Here is a 15868-nt window from a genome sequence, read left to right as displayed (position 1 = left end):
AACCGGTTAACTGTGGGTTCATGAACAACTGTCTGCTAAACCAAACCCCTGACAATCTGTGCCATTAGATCCATACCACTGTCCAGACTGTTACCTTAGGTGCCTGAGAAGAGGGCACAGGCGGGGTTAAAGTCCGGATCATGGGCCACTTAGTCTCCACATGGCTCAGGTTGTAACACCGCACAGAACATCAACAGAGATTCGAGGCCACATGCCGCTCACGAAAGTCACACAAACAAATGGCTGGAATATGAGTGAGCTCTACTGAGCTTTTGTGCGGGTGTGTTTAAATCAGTGTGGCGGCACCTGGCTGTCCAGAGGACCAGAGGCAGCCTGATGCATTAGGCTACAGCCTAACCTTACCTACTATCATCAGTCACAGGTTTCCAGGAGGTTGAGGCCGGTCTGGAGAGATGAGGGGTTTGGTTGACTTGTGCAATGTGTCAGCAGCAGAATCAATTGATAATATTACCTGTCTGAGAAGCAGTCTGACACACCGTTTGTCATGCTGAAACAAAATGACACGTCTCTTTACTCCACTGGCATCTTCGACAGGTTTTGGAGCAACAAATCAGTCAAATGCAAGTCCATCCTATTCCCTACATAGTGTACTACCTTTGAACAGAGCCTTGTGGATAGCCTACTAGGAGTCCAGCAGCCTTGTTTTGGTGTGCAGCACAGGACAGGTAGGGTGTAGGTTGGCTGTGTGATGAGCTGGCTTGGGATGGTGAATGGGGGAGGGGGATTACTGGCACGGACCTGGCCGGCCTGCAGTGGGATTGCACCAGCAGAACACATAGTGAGCTCCAACTTGGTCAGCCTATGATCAATACAAGCTGTCATGCTCTGACAAGTGTGGTATAAATAAACAGTAAGCGTTCCTGGACCTACAAGGCAGGCAATGAAAGGAACTGTAAGCTGGGTACAAGCGTTAAGAGATTAGGCAAAGCCTCTATTAGCAGGGGATTCGAAGTTCAGACTGTTTATTTAGAAGCCTAGCGAGCTAGCCCCACTGATGGCAAGATCCTGGCCGCAAGGATCCAAGAAAATATGGATGGATGGCAACTCAGTGAGGTGTGAAGGCAAGGCAGGCAGTAGCTAGCATGTGTCAAGGGCTAGGCCTATTGGCCAGTTATTGGGAACAACAACACCATCTCAGTGAAACTGACTGGAGCAAGAGGGCTGGATCACACAGATCAGCCATAGTATTCTAGGGTCACCTGCACATGATCCCAGTCTACAGTGGTGGTGACTAAATCCACTGCAAAATTTATGTTGGAGACTAGATTCAAACTGCTATTGGTCAGGAGGACCAAGAGTTTGGAAACAAAATCATAGTTTAGGATAAGCCTAAACTGAGTTTATATACAGTACATAACCAAAAGTATGTGGACACCTGCTTGTTTGACATCTCATTCCAAAATGGGCATTAACATGGATTTGGTACCTCCTTTGCTGCTATAACATCCTCCATCCACTCATCTGGTAAGGCTTTCCACTCAATGCTGGAACATTGGTGCGGGAACTTGCTTCCATTCAGTCACAAGAACATTAGAGAGGTCAGGCACTGATGTTAGGCGATTAGGCCTGGCTTGCAGTCGGCGTTCCAATTCATCCCAGAGATGTTCGACAGGGTTGAGGTCAGGGCTCTGTGCCGGCCAGTCAAGTTCTTCCACACCGATCTCAACAAACCATTTCTGTACGGACCTTGCTTTGTGCATATGGGGGAATTGTCATTCTGAAACAGGAAATGCCCTTCCAACTGTTGCCACAAAGTTGGAAGCACAGAATTGTCTACAATGTCATTGTATGCTGTAGCGTTAAGATTTCCCTTCACTGGAAATAAGAGGCCTAGCCTGAAACATGAAAAACAGCCTCAGACCATTATTTATCATCCACCAAACTTTACAGTTGGCAGTAGAGGTCGACCGATTAATTAGGGCCGCTTTCAAGTTATCATAACAATCGGAAATCGGTATCTTTGGGTGCCGATTTTTTTAACATTTTATACCTTTATTTTACTAGGCAAGTCAGTTAAGAACACATTCTTATTTTCAATGACAGCCTAGGAACGGTGGGTTAACTGCCTTGTTCAGGGGCAGAACGACAGATTTTCACCTTGTCAGCTCGGGGGATCCATTCTTGCAGCCTTACAGTTAACTAGTCCAACGCAATAACGACCTGCCTCTCTCTCGTTGCACTCCACAAAGAGACTGCCTGTTACGCGAATGCAGTAAACCAAGTTAAGTTGCTAGCTAGCATTAAATTTATCTTATAAAAAACAATCAATCATAATCACTAGTTAACTACACATGGTTGATGATATTACTAGATATTATCTAGTGTGTCCTGCGTTGCATATAATCTGACTGAGCATAGAAGCAACTAAGTATCTGACAGTGGTGGTAGGCAGAAGCGGGCTGGTGTTCTGAGCAAGGAACTGAAACGCTAGCTTTCTTACATAGCACATATTGCTCTTTTACTTTCTTCTACAACACTTTGTTTTTGTATTATTTAAACCAAATTGAACATGTTTCATTATTTACTTGAGGCTAAATTGATTTTATTGATGTATTATATTAAGTTAAAATAAGTGTTCATTCAGTATTGTTGTAATTGTCATTATTACAAATACATTTTTATTTTTTATAAATCGTCCGATTAAATCGGTATCAGCTTTTTTTTGTCTTCCAATAATCGGTATCGGGATTGGCGTTAAATCATAATCGGTCGACCTCTAGTTGACACTATGCAGTCGGGCAGGTAGCGTTCTCCTGGCATCCACCAAACCCAGATTAGTCCATTGGACTGCCAGATGGTGAAGTGTGATTTCATCACTCCAGAGAACGTGTTTCCACTGCCAGTGTCCAATGTAGGTGAGCTTCACAACACTCCAGCCGACGCTTGGCATTGTGCATGGTGATCTTAGGCTTGTGTGCGGCTGCTCAGCCATGGAAACCCATTTCATTAAGCTCTGAAAGAACAGTTCTTGTGTTGACGGTGCTTGCAGTTTGGAACTTGGTAGTGAGTGTTGCAACCGAGGACTGATGATTTTTACACACTCTGAGGTCCATTTCTGTGGGCTTGTGTGGCCTACCACTTTGCGGCTGAGACATTATTGCTCTTAAGACATTTAAACTTAACAATAACAGCACTTACAGTTGGCAGGGACAGCTCTAGCAGGGCAGAAATTTGACTAACTGACTTGTTGGAATCCATCCTATGACAGCGGCACATTGAAAGTCATTGAGATCTTCAGTGAGGCCATTCTACTGTCGGTGCTTGCCTATGAAGATTACATGGCTGTGTGCTCGAGTTTATACACCAGTCAGCAACGGGTGTTGCTGAAAAAGCCGATTCTCCTCATTTGAAGGGGTATCCACATACTTTTATATATATAGTGTATGTCCTTTAGATTAGTTTACTAATTAGCATGGCCGTTCAATGACAAACGAGACATACAACTTAATGACAAACAAGACCTACATCTCACCCAAATTGCCATAACAAACAAGACAAAGGGCCAATATTTATTCAATCTTTGGTTCAGATTTGGATCCTGCTGGTATAGAAATAGTCATTCTATTAATTGTATCAAACACTCACAAAAGGGGACAATGGCACACTGAATGATTAGGCTATAGAATCAGGATGCCAGCAGCATACCACCCTGCATCCCACTGCTGGCTTGCTTCTGAAGCTAAGCAGGGTTGGTCCTGGTCAGTCCCTGGATGGGGGACTAGATGCTGCTGGAAGTGGTGTTGGAGGGCCAGTAGGAGGCACTTTCCTCTGGGCAAAAAAATAAATATCCCACCCTGTGTAGGGTGTGGTCTTTCGGCTGGGATGTTAAACAAGTGTCCTGACTCTCTGAGGTCATTAAAGATCCCATGGCACTTATCGTAAGAGTAGGGTTGTTAACCCTGGTGTCCTGCTAAATTCCCAAGCTGTCCCTCATATGGTCACCTAATCACCCCCAGCTTACAATTGGCTCATTCATCTCCCTCCTCTCCCCTGTAACTATTCCCCAGGTTGTTGCTGTAAATAAGAACGTGTTCTCAGTCAACTTTCCTGGTTAAAAATATGGCTCAGGTAGCTGTGGGGGGAGTTGGACATTATGTTGTCCTCCCTGCCGAATTGCCCTAAACACTTAACACATTACTCAGCCAAATTAGATAATTACAGTGTAGATATGGACAAAAATCCAAATTACTATAAATTGTCAGAATTGATACGTTAACGGATTTTATAGGGCCCTAAAATATCCTTTAAATTATTACTACTAGTTTGATGGTTGTAGACATTGATTGTCCCATTAACAATAACCCATATTACCATACTTACTTCATTTCGAACTTCACATCTCTCTAGTATAGGCTACTTATCGTAATAAATTATATGAGCAAAATGCCTGCGTTAAGTGTCAATCATTTCTGGCTTATCGTCCCAGCTCTAACACAGTGGTGGTCCTCTCTGCCACTGAGTCAGTGACATCACATGCTCTGTGCATGGCACAGGATCAAGCTGGGCCTCTCCCTTTCAGACAGGCAGACATGGTTAGCATACACTCTGGTTCAGTCTGGTTCGATTACCAAATTACTGATATTTGAGGCTACCCCTAAATCACATAAATGAAGTGAAGCGCAAAATATCAACTCGCCAATAAAGAAAAAATTATGAATCTGTCATTTTCCATCTGGACTACAGTTGTGGTACAAATAGAGCACTTGTACAACACATCCCATCCACCTCTTTAATAATGTAGGCTATACACAAAGGAGAGGATTTCATATTGAAAACAGAAAGTGTCAGTTTTAGTGTGACACAACAGAAAAAGTTGGATAGTACCACTATCGGAAGATTAGCAGCATCATTCTACTCATCAAGCCTCGGTACAGTTAAAACTGCCATGCCGGGACCCCACTGGATGTACAAACAAATCTCTTCCTCCCTACTTTGCACTTTCTCCCACAATCCCACACCCCGTGGCTAGACCATGTCGGGCACGTTACTGGGAAGATTCTTTCCGCAATTAACTTACCCTCTCCCTACTGGCATACATATACATTTTGATCCCCTCCCAGGGCATTCTCTTGCTCCTGGCCCTCTCGACCTGAATTGGTGGGTAGAGCTGGGCTGGCCGAGGGGGAGAGCTGGCTTGTGCTCAGCTGCACAGACCCTTCAGGCCAGGCAGTGCTAATAAGGTCCACAAGAGCGGAGTTAAGAAATCCACCTTGCCAGCCTAATCACAGCAATAGCAAACCTCTCACGGCCCACTCTCCCTCAGTGGCCCTTGTGTTGCACACTGCACACAGTCACTACATTTCTCATGATGAGATATCATTGGCCTATCTAGACTACCCCACTGAAACATGCCTAATGATACCAAGTACCTTACATCACTTTCCATGACCATAGACTAAGTAGACCTCCTGGAAGAACGTGTCAGACCGCAACCACAAAGCTATGCCCTGGTGATTTAGAGCCAGGGGTCACATGTGCCTCTTGATTCACCTCTGGTCACAGTAAAGCTTCATGGCAGGCCTGCTATAAACCATGTCTTGAAAATATACTGGCCACTATCAATCCTTTCTCAAACCATTCTGTGTATGTCGTCGTGCCTGTTGACTTCTACATGTGGGGAGTGAGTTTATATATATATATATTTATTTATTAACAAGTTAACTTGTGTCCTACTGTTACTTAGCGAAATTGAACATTGTGACAGAACTAAATTAAACTAAGCTAGTTACTGCAGCCAAGTAGATACAGTTCTGGTTGGTTCAATATAACGTTAACGAGTTAATTACTGTAGCATGTTCTTGCAGCTTCATTTGGTGTAACTACAGTAACGTTACCGAACTTGTCAGCTAGCCAACATTTGGAATGTTAAAACCGAACGTTAGGTAATTTACATAGCGAGCTAACGGCACTGTAGTTAGCTGCGTTTGCAAAATCGACTCACCTTTTACGAGCCGCTCAGTTGTAGATTGTTTTTCTCCGGCGTTCTCCTTGTCTTTGTCTTTTCCAGACATGTTAGTTCCGTCTGGTCTCTACTCAGGACCAAGTTTGATGAGCTAGTTCTACTAGCTAGTTTGCAGCGCGAGCTGGTTACTCCGTCTTGAAGTTATGAGAGTGAATAGAGATTTGTTTTCTTCCCGAGAGGATTGATTTTGATTATGTTCGATTACTAACAGCGTTAATCCGTGTCAAAATGTCACAAATTGATATGGACCATAGAAAACAGAGAAGTGGTGATTGTCCCGTGTAGCAAAAGTCTTCACTATTTACTTAGTGGATAAATTTAATTCGATTTTAAGAGTTAGCTAGCAAACTAGCTGGGTATCAAATTGACAAATCACTTGCAATCCATTTGAATGCTAATATAAACGTTAGTCAGTAACCTCATCATAAAATTGCTTGGATTTACTTAGATGACTCATCCATAAAACCTGCCGCTTTCAAACCAGCGTTTCCTCGCGGTTATCGAGCCCTGTTCCAGGTGTAACTAGCTATTGTTCCCGTTCTGACCGTAACCCCACGGATTAAACTCTAATCTGACAGCGCACACAGACGGTCGTCCCTATTTACCACAACCACAAAGTAATAAACCCCTCCTATTTCTAAAATGTATCTTCTTACAATCTGATTTTAAACCTAACCTTAACCCTACCCACAATGCTAACCTTATGCCTATACTTAAATTAAGACAAACAAAGCAACACAATATTAATAATACATTTTTACGATTATAGGAAATTTCGCCTTTGTGACTGTGGTAACTAGTGGCAACCCAGAGACGGATTTCCTACAATATGGCGGAGGCGGAATTGACTCCCTAACGAAATGACGTAGCTATGGTAACGTAATGCGTACACGTCAAATCAAATCCAATTGGATTTGTCACATGCGCCGAAAACAACAGGTTTGGACCTTACCGAGAAAAGCTTACTTGCAAGCCCAACAATGCAGTTTTAAGAAAAATAAGAGTTTAGAACATATTTACTGAATAAGCTAAAGTTACAAAAAAAAACAAAAAAATTACCTAACGTTCGGTTTTTATGATAACAATAACGAGGCTACATACAGGCCGTACCAGGTCAATGTGCTGGGTACAGGTTAGTCAAGGTAATTGAGGTAATAGGTACAGTACCAGTCAAAAGTTTGGACACACGTACTCATTGAAGTGTTTTTCTTTATTTTTACTCATTTCTACATTGTAGAATAATAGTGAAGACATCAAAACTATGAAATAACACACATGGAATCATGTAGTAACCCCCAAAAAATGATAAACAAATCAAAATATAATTTAGATTCTTCAAAGTAGCCACCCTTTGCCTTGATGACAGCTTTGCACATTCTTGGCATTCTCAACCAGCTTCACCTGGAATGCTTTTCCAACAGCCTTGAAGGATTTCCCACATATGCTGAGCACTTGCTGGCTGATTTTCCTTCACTCTGCGGTCCAACTCATCCCAAACCATCTCAATTGGGTTGAGGTCGGGTGATTGTGGAGGCCAGGCCATCTGATGCAGCACTCCATCATGTTCCTTGGTTAAATAACCCTTACACAGCCTGGGAGGTGTGTTTTGGGTCATTGTCCTGTTGAAAAACAAATGATAGTGGGACTAAGGGCAAACCATATGGGATGGCATATCGCTGCAGAATGCTGTGGTAGCCATGCTAGTGAAGTGTGCCTTGAATTCTAAATAAATCACTAACAGTGTCACCGGCAAAGCACCCCTACACGATCACACCTCCTCCTCCATGTTTCACGGTGGGAACCACAAATGCGGAGATCATCCATTCACCTACTCTGGGTCTCACAAAGACACAGCGGTTGGATCCAAACATCTCAAATTTGGACTCTTCAGTCCAAAGGACCGATTTCCACTGCTCTAATGTCCATTGCTCGTGTTTCTTGGCCCAAGCAAGTCTCTTCTTAATATTGGTGTCCTTTAGTAGTGGTTTCTTTGCAGAAATTCGACCATGAAGGCCTGATTCACACTGGAGGTCGACAGATTAATCGGAATGGCCGATTAATTCGGGTCGATTTCAAGTTTTCATAACAATCGGAAATCGGTATTTTTGGGCGCCGATTTGACGATTTTATTATTTATTTATTTTTACATTTTTTATACCTTTATTTAACTAGGCAAGTCAGTTAAGAACACATTCTTATTTTCAATGATGACCTAGGAACGGTGGGTTAACTGCCTTGTTCAGGGGCAGAACGACAGATTTTCACCTTGTCAGCTCGGGGGATTCAATCTTGCAGCCTTACAGTTAACTAGTCCAACACGATAACGACCTGCCTCTCTCTCGTTGCACTCCACAAAGAGACTGCCTGTTACGCGAATGCAGTAAGCCAAGGTAAGTTGCTAGCTAGCATTAAACTTATCTTATAAAAAAACAACCAATCATAACTACTAGTTAACTACACATGGTTGATGATATTACTAGATATTATCTAGTGTGTCCTGCGTTGCATATAATCTGACTGAGCATACAAGTATCTAAGTATCTGACTGAGCGGTGGTAGGCAGAACCAGGCGCATAAACATTCATTCAAACAGTTGTGCGCCAAGCATTGCGCTGTTTATGACTTCAAGCCTATCAACTCCTGAGATGAGGCTTGTGTAACTGAAGTGAAATGGCTAGCTAGTTAGCGAGCGCTAATAGCGTTTCAAACGTCACTCGCTCTGAGCCTTCCAGCAGGTGTTCCCCTTGCTCTGCATGGGTAACGCTGCTTCGATGGTGGCTGTTGTCATTGTGTTGCTGGTTCGAGCCCAGGGAGGAGCGAGGAGAGGGATGGAAGCTATACTGTTACACTGTTTAGTTTAATGAAATACAAATGGTATAGAGGGAAATAGTCCTATAATTCCTATAATAACTACAACCTAAAACTTCTTACCTGGGAATATTGAAGACTCGTGTTAAAAGGAACCACCAGCTTTCATATGTTCTCATGTTCTGAGCAAGGAACTGAAACGTTAGCTTTATTACATAGCACATATTGCACTTTTACTTTCTTCTCCAACACTTTGTTTTTGCATTATTTAAACCAAATTTAACCTGTTTCATTATTTATTTGAGGCGAAATTGATTTTATTGATGTATTATATTAAGTTAAAATAAGTGTTCATTCAGTATTGTTGTAATTGTCATTATTACAAATAAATACCGATTAATCGGCCAATTGTTATTCAATCTGCTTTTTTGGCCCTCCAATAAATCGGTATCGGCGTTGAAAAATCATGGTCGGTTGACCTCTAATTCACACAGTCTCCTCTGAACAGCTGATGTTGAGATGTGTCTGTTACTTGAACTCTGTGAAGCATTTATTTGGGCTGCAATCTGAGGTGCAGTTAACTTGTCCTCTGCAGCAGAGGTAACTCTGGGTCTTCCTTTCCTGTGGCGGTCCTCATGAGAGCTAGTTTCAGCATAGCACTTGATGGTTTTTGCGACTGCACTTCAAGAAACTTTCAAAGTTCTTGAAATTTTCCACATTGACTGACCTTCATGTCTTAAAGTAATGATGGACTGTCGTTTCTCTTTGCTTATTTGAGCTTGCCATAATATGGACTTGGTTTTTAACCAAATAGGGCTGTCAAAGCAAAGGGTGGCTACTGTGAAGAATCTCAAATATAAAATACATTTAGATTAGTTTATAACTTTTTGGATTACTACATAATTTCACGTGTTATTTCATAGTTTTGATGTCTTCACTACTATTCTACAATGTAGAAAATAGTAAAATAAAGAAAAACTCTTGACTGAGCAGGTGTTTCCAAAGTTTTGACTGGTACTGCACATGTAGGCAGTTTTATGGCTTGGAGATGGAAGCTGTTAGGAAGCCTTTTAGACCTAGACTTGGCCGCTCAGGTACCACTTGCCATGTGGTAGCAAAGAGAACAGTCTATGACTAGGGTGGGTGGAGTCTTTGGCAATGTTTAGGCCTCCCTCTGAAACCACCTGGTATAGAGGTCCTGGATGGCAGGAAGCTTGGCCCCAGTGATGTACTGGGCTATATGCACTACCCTCTATAGCACCTTGCGGATGGAGGCTGAGCAGTTGCCATACCAGATGGTGATGCAACCAGTCAGGATGCTCTTGATGGTGCAGCTGTCAAAGTTTGAGGATATTTGTGGGCACTATGGTGTTGAATGCTGAGCTGTAGTCAATTAATAGCATTCTCATGTAGGTATTCCTTTTGTCCAGGTGGGAAAGGGCAGTGTGGAGTGCAATAGAGATTGCGTCATCTGGGTATCTTTTGGGGCGGTATGTAAATTGGAGTGGGTCTAGGGTTTCTGGAATGATGGTGCCTTTCAAAGCACTTCATGGCTACAGACGTAGTCCTTTAGGCAGGTTACCTTGGTGTTCTTGGGCACAGGGACTATGGGGGTCTGTTTGAAACATGTAGGTATTACAGACTCGGTCAGGGACAGGTTGAAAATGTTAGTGAAGACACTTGCCAGTTGGTCAGTGCATGCTCGGAGTACACCTCCTGGTAATCCGTCTGGCCCTGGGCCTTGTGAATGTTGACCTGTATTAAGGTGTTACTCACATTGGCTACGGAGAATGTAATCACACAGTCATCCAGAACAGCTGGTGTTCTCATGCATGCTTCAGTGTTGAAGCGCGCATAGAAGTCACTTAGCTCGTCTGGTCGTCTCGTGTCTCTTTGTAGTCCGTAATAGTTTGCAAGCCCTGCCAGATCCGACTAGCATCGGAGCCAGTGTAGTGGGACTCAATCTTAGTCCTGTGTTGACGCTTTGCCTGTTTGATGGTTCGTCGGAGGGTATAGTGGGATTTCTTATAAGCCCCCGGGTTAGAGTGCCACGCCTTGAAAGCGGCAGCTCTACCCTTTAGCTCAGTGCTGATGTTGACTGTAATCCATGGCTTTTGGTTGGAGTATGTACACGTGCAGGTCACTTGGGGTGCATTCAAAATCCACAACGTGTTGGCTGTATCAGAAAGGGATAAGGAAAGGGGAATACCTAGTCAGTTGTAAAACTGAATGCATTCAACTGAATTGTGTTTTCCGCATTTAACCCAATCCCTCTGAATCAGAGGGGTGCGAGGGGCTGACTTAATAATCAACATCACGCCATCGGCGCCCAGGGAGCAGTTGTTGTTGGGGGTTATGCCACATTCAAACCAACTGGAAACCTGGAAATCTCTGACTTCCGATTTCAGTGCGTTCAAAACAACTTGGAACTCAGGGGAAAAACAAGCTCTGACTGGGAAAAATCTATTTGAACGATCATCCTACTCGGAATTACAACTCGGGAACTTGGGCCTTTTTCTAGATCTCCAACTTTCCGACCTGAACATCACTGACGTCATGATTTTACCTCATATTTTTCTGAGTTACCAGTTGTTTTGGACACATCAATGCCGCGTTCATATGCTAGTCGGAACTAGGAAACTGACATTTCTGACCTGCTGATTCGTTGAACGCGGCACATGTATAACTACAACCAGTTAGCAAGTCGAAAATGTGAGTTTCTTGGTTCCAAGTAGCATGTGAATATGGCATAACAGCAATTGCTTAGGGGCAAAATTACAGATTTGAACATTGTCGGCTCGGGGATTTGATCCAGCAAGGTTTTCATATATACAGTCATTGGTTTAACAATTCATTTGTTTGTCTTAATCATACATTTGCTATATTCAATGCACACATCTACCAGGCAGCCCACCTGTCCTAATCAATTTCATTTTTGGGAAGGTCAGAATATCTTCATTTCAGGAACATTAAAATATACACCTAAATATTCTCCCAGGGTGGGACATCATATGCAGTGGTGGAAAAAGTACCCAATTGTCATACTTGAGTAAAAGTACAGATTCATTAATAGAAAATTAACGTAAAAGCCACCCAGTAGAATACTATTTGAATAAAAATATAAATAGTAAAGTACAGACACCCAAAACATCCACTTAAGTAAAAAATGCTTTAAAGAACAATTTAAGTACTTTACACCACTGATCATAATAACCTCTAGCCTTTGCCTCAAAAGTAGAACTAGCAATGTCAGTAAATCAACACTAGATGGCGGTCTTGTTTCAATTTACCCTACAGAGCCTTCTTTTAACATCAAGGCTGGAACATGCATTGTAATTTGGATTAATTGGAGAAAAAAAACTTCATCAGTGAACTGCAATGTTCATTATAATAACATTTAACATAATCAAGATAAATGTTCCAATGTATTTTGTTGTGAAGTTGCATTCAATGAGGGGATTCGATTAATCTGGCCCGGGTGGGCATAGTTTGTACAGTGTGAAAAGTGATTGCATTCGTTTTGGAAGCAGGCTGCCTCCTCTGTTTGACAGCGAAGACGTCTCAAAACAAAAGTGACAAGTTAAGAATGTGGAGTAATGAGTAGGATTCTGTGTTTTCACATGCAAAGTGATTTATTTTGATTAACACCATCTGCTTTCCCAATTAAAACGATTTTGACAATTCAATACGTACAGAGTATACCAAACATTAGGAACACCTTCCTAATATTGCAACCCAGCCGCCAGTTTGTACTTAAAGTGTAGGAATATGCCTTCATATTCAAAAATAACTTGAAATGGCCAACTGACTCCTAACAACCAGAGATCAAGCTCTGATTGTGTGAGGCAACTCAAGACTGTCCCGTCCTTAAAAAAATAGTTTCATAATTCTAATCAACCACCTCTACAATCTTCATAAACCAAAATACCTACAACATTACAATGAACAACATGTATGAACATAAATCTGTATTTTAAAGCAGCCCAAACAGCCAAATTATGCCAGTTATAAACTAACTGCTACAGCAGAAAAACTCTGAAATGGATCACAATCAAATAAAAACATGCACACAATGATTAATATCATTCGTTTCATTTAGAAATGCTGGTAGGCTAAAGTATATCAAAACAATTGGTATTCAATACATAACATTTCTTGCATTTGAGAAATAAATAGGGACATGGCTTTTTCTTCAACCTAACTTACGGCAAACTGTTATTGCGCCGATTTGGCCAATTTCTCAGAAAGATGCATTTCTGTTTGATATTAAGATACATTTAAAAAATATAGGAGCCCTGTTGTCTTGGCGAATCACCGATATGCATAAGAATATAAATGGTGGTCACCCACCTCAGGGCAGGCAAACCACAGTTTGTGTTGATGGTACAAAGAAGTTGTAGGAGTACCACAAGCATTAGGCATATACCCCAAGGACATATCTCTCTGGCACATGTTCAGAAGAAAACTGCACCGGCCCCATAGCACCAGTTAGGAGAGAAGAAGCCTGGCAGACAGACGGACTCGAGCATCTCCTGCCCCCGGGCATGCACCACCATCACATCGGTTGCAGACAGCAAATGATAACAGGCTGGGAAAGTAGACATTGATGGTGAAGCTAACTAAAGTGATCCAGACCAGAAGAGCAGTCAAGCCTGGTCAGTTTACACAGATAAGAGGCATAGAGCAGTCAGCAGTGTGATCCTCCATATCAGTCCAGTTCAGTGAAGGCACTCAGTGGCTCGAACAGTGCACAACTGCAGCATTTAGGCCAAGGTAACCAAACACTCTTTTATGATACGTGACTTCTTTAGGATTAGTACTTGTAATAAAAATGGTGCAAGAAACATTTTAGATGGGTACTGTATTATTTTTCACATTTCATCCATATGGATCAAAAATGTGCACTCCTCAAACTACTGTCATAACATGAGTATAAACCTGACAAATGGATGCAGGAAAGTATGAAAATAGTAATTTTACACAATGGTTTCTCAATAAATGGCTTTGGAATTGATGCGTTAATGTGTAGTTCATACATTCATAATCTATGAGCAGAATTACTCTTACTTCAATTAGCCACAAAATCCCTAGTTTGAAAGAGAATGTTTCTGGAAGCTGTGCAACATTTTCCCTACATGTGGACCAGCCCCCTAGCAATTAGAGTTCTAGCTAATGAGCTTAAGCCACTCACCAGTTGCAAGACAGCTAGCAAGATGCATACACAGCAGAGCAATGACGTGGTGCACATATCGGCACATATGTGACATAGTACGCAATTTTCGCCGAACACTTCTGGCTCGTGAGCACTACTTTCAGATCTACTGGCTAAATATATAAAAGTACCGGATAATCTCTTTAAGATAACAGAGTCTTTGTTCAGTCAATGTGATAATTACCTTCAATTACAGAGGGTATTACTGTTCACACAAAGGTGGCTTAGTTGCAGTATATACTTGATTTGATATGGACTGTATATGGTTATATCACCGAATTAACTTAAATAGACTAATCTTGTTTCAACAGCAATGACGATAATCAGCTTTATAACGTACCCAAGAGAAAACGGCATTCAATGATTAAAGGAGTGATATACGGAAGGACAAAAAAATAATTTTCCAAAACTGTTGCGCATCAAGTATGCTATTATTGACTAAAACAACACTTAAGGTAAATTGATTATATGGCAATGACAGATCCTTCGCAGGCAAGACCAAGAGGCCAAGGTTTCAGAGTGTTTGTGACACCAACCCCCACCCACCCCTATGTGCATGTTTGCACATGTCTGCGCTGAGCGACAGAGACCAATTAGACTGTCCTCCATATTGGATTGGGCATGAGATCCACACACTTTTTTGACAACTGTCCATGCTGGAGAAGAGATGCACACGCCTCACAAATTAGTTCTTTCAAAATGTCTGTCTAATCTTTCCTGGCAACAATAATGCTGTATGACATTAGTACTCTAAATATCTATTGCATATGATTTACCATCGTCTTCTGGGAAGTCTCTGGTTACACAATATAAAAACAACATTCAAATGACACTGTAGATCAAATGAAAAACAATGAATGGCTCTAGTCCCCATTCGGCTTTAGACACCACAGATGACAGATGAGAGGCACCTTCACTGTAACGGGCAGGAAGAGGGAGGACTGAGGAAACACCTGAGGGGCATAAAGTGCTGAAAACAAATAGGCCTCATCTGACTGGGGTCATGGCCAAGCCCAGTTTTAAGAGGCCAGCTAACCATAAATTGACATTTATTTCACTTTAGACTACATCTAAAGCACTATCGCTGAGAGATTTAACTTTGCAGATGCAAGCACTGGTCAGTCAAGTCCTTTCTGGGGTGTTGTGGCAATGGAGTGCTGATTCTGGTGAGAAGAGTGCAAATTCAAACTCGATTCTGTTTTTCAGTTGAACATGCCCAGACCAGCCTTCAATCTAAGTTAGTCGACCCCCTTTGCATTACGTTGTGCCATATTCAGAGGCTCACAGCCTGACACAACACAGAAGATAGTTCCAGCAAGATTGCAGTGCAAGTCCACTGCATGTACTGTACCCCCTTCACTACTGAATCATGAAGCCAGACTGCGGGGCCATGCGAGGGGAGGCCTTTGTGGAAGGACAGGGGGGCACTGAGACATGAAGTGGTGCTGGTGCTCCGGGTTGGCACTGGGTAAAAGGTGGGCTGCCCTGGGGGGGATAGGGGGGTATGGGATGGTAGGATAGGAGAAGACAGCAGGCTGGGGGGCTACACCTGGCGGTTGTTGGGCTGGAGGGGGAGGGGGAGCTCTCCTGGGCTGGGGCACAGGAGAGTGGTTGTTGACCTCTGTGTAGAGGGGGGCTGGCCTGGCTGAGACCTCCTGGAGATGGGAGCAAGAGACTGGCACCTGGGGCAGCCTATGGCCCTTCAGCACCATCTCCTGCAGCTTGTCAATCTTCACCCTCCTCAGGTGGGCCAGCTTCCTCTTGCTCTGGTACGAGTCTATGAAGGTATCTAGGGTGACATCGCCGTCCAAGAAGGAGTCGGCCATGTTCTGTTTAGGGAGAAGCAGGAACAGTTTAAACCGTTA

At 42.7% G+C, this 15868-nt stretch overlaps 2 protein-coding genes across 5 annotated transcripts in view; both read right to left on the bottom strand.

Moving 5' to 3' along the window:
* The window catches only part of ppp3cca (protein phosphatase 3, catalytic subunit, gamma isozyme, a), an 83056-nt gene extending 76477 nt beyond the window's left edge, over positions 1–6579 (bottom strand). For 2 of the 4 annotated variants that reach the window (XM_064971252.1, XM_064971258.1), the window contains exon 1: positions 5963–6577. In XM_064971252.1, coding sequence (XP_064827324.1) covers positions 5963–6032 — 70 coding nt within the window. In that variant the 5' untranslated portion in view covers positions 6033–6577. Of the gene's footprint in view, positions 1–5962 lie in introns of all 4 variants that reach the window. The other 2 variants (XM_064971246.1, XM_064971237.1) reach the window with 2 other exon arrangements.
* Positions 6580–12385: 5806 nt separating this feature from the next.
* The window catches only part of LOC135543892 (vacuolar protein sorting-associated protein 37B-like), a 35126-nt gene continuing 31643 nt past the window's right edge, over positions 12386–15868 (bottom strand). The window contains exon 4 of the mRNA XM_064971208.1: positions 12386–15832. Within this exon, the coding sequence (XP_064827280.1) occupies positions 15371–15832 (462 nt within the window). The 3' untranslated portion in view covers positions 12386–15370. The remainder of the gene's footprint in view (positions 15833–15868) is intronic.

This window comes from Oncorhynchus masou, chromosome 1 (genome assembly GCF_036934945.1).
Source record: "Oncorhynchus masou masou isolate Uvic2021 chromosome 1, UVic_Omas_1.1, whole genome shotgun sequence".
In the NCBI taxonomy this organism is placed as follows: Eukaryota; Metazoa; Chordata; class Actinopteri; order Salmoniformes; family Salmonidae; genus Oncorhynchus; species Oncorhynchus masou.
Note: the sequence above shows the minus strand (reverse complement) of the source record. Positions and strands in the feature narration are given on the sequence as shown.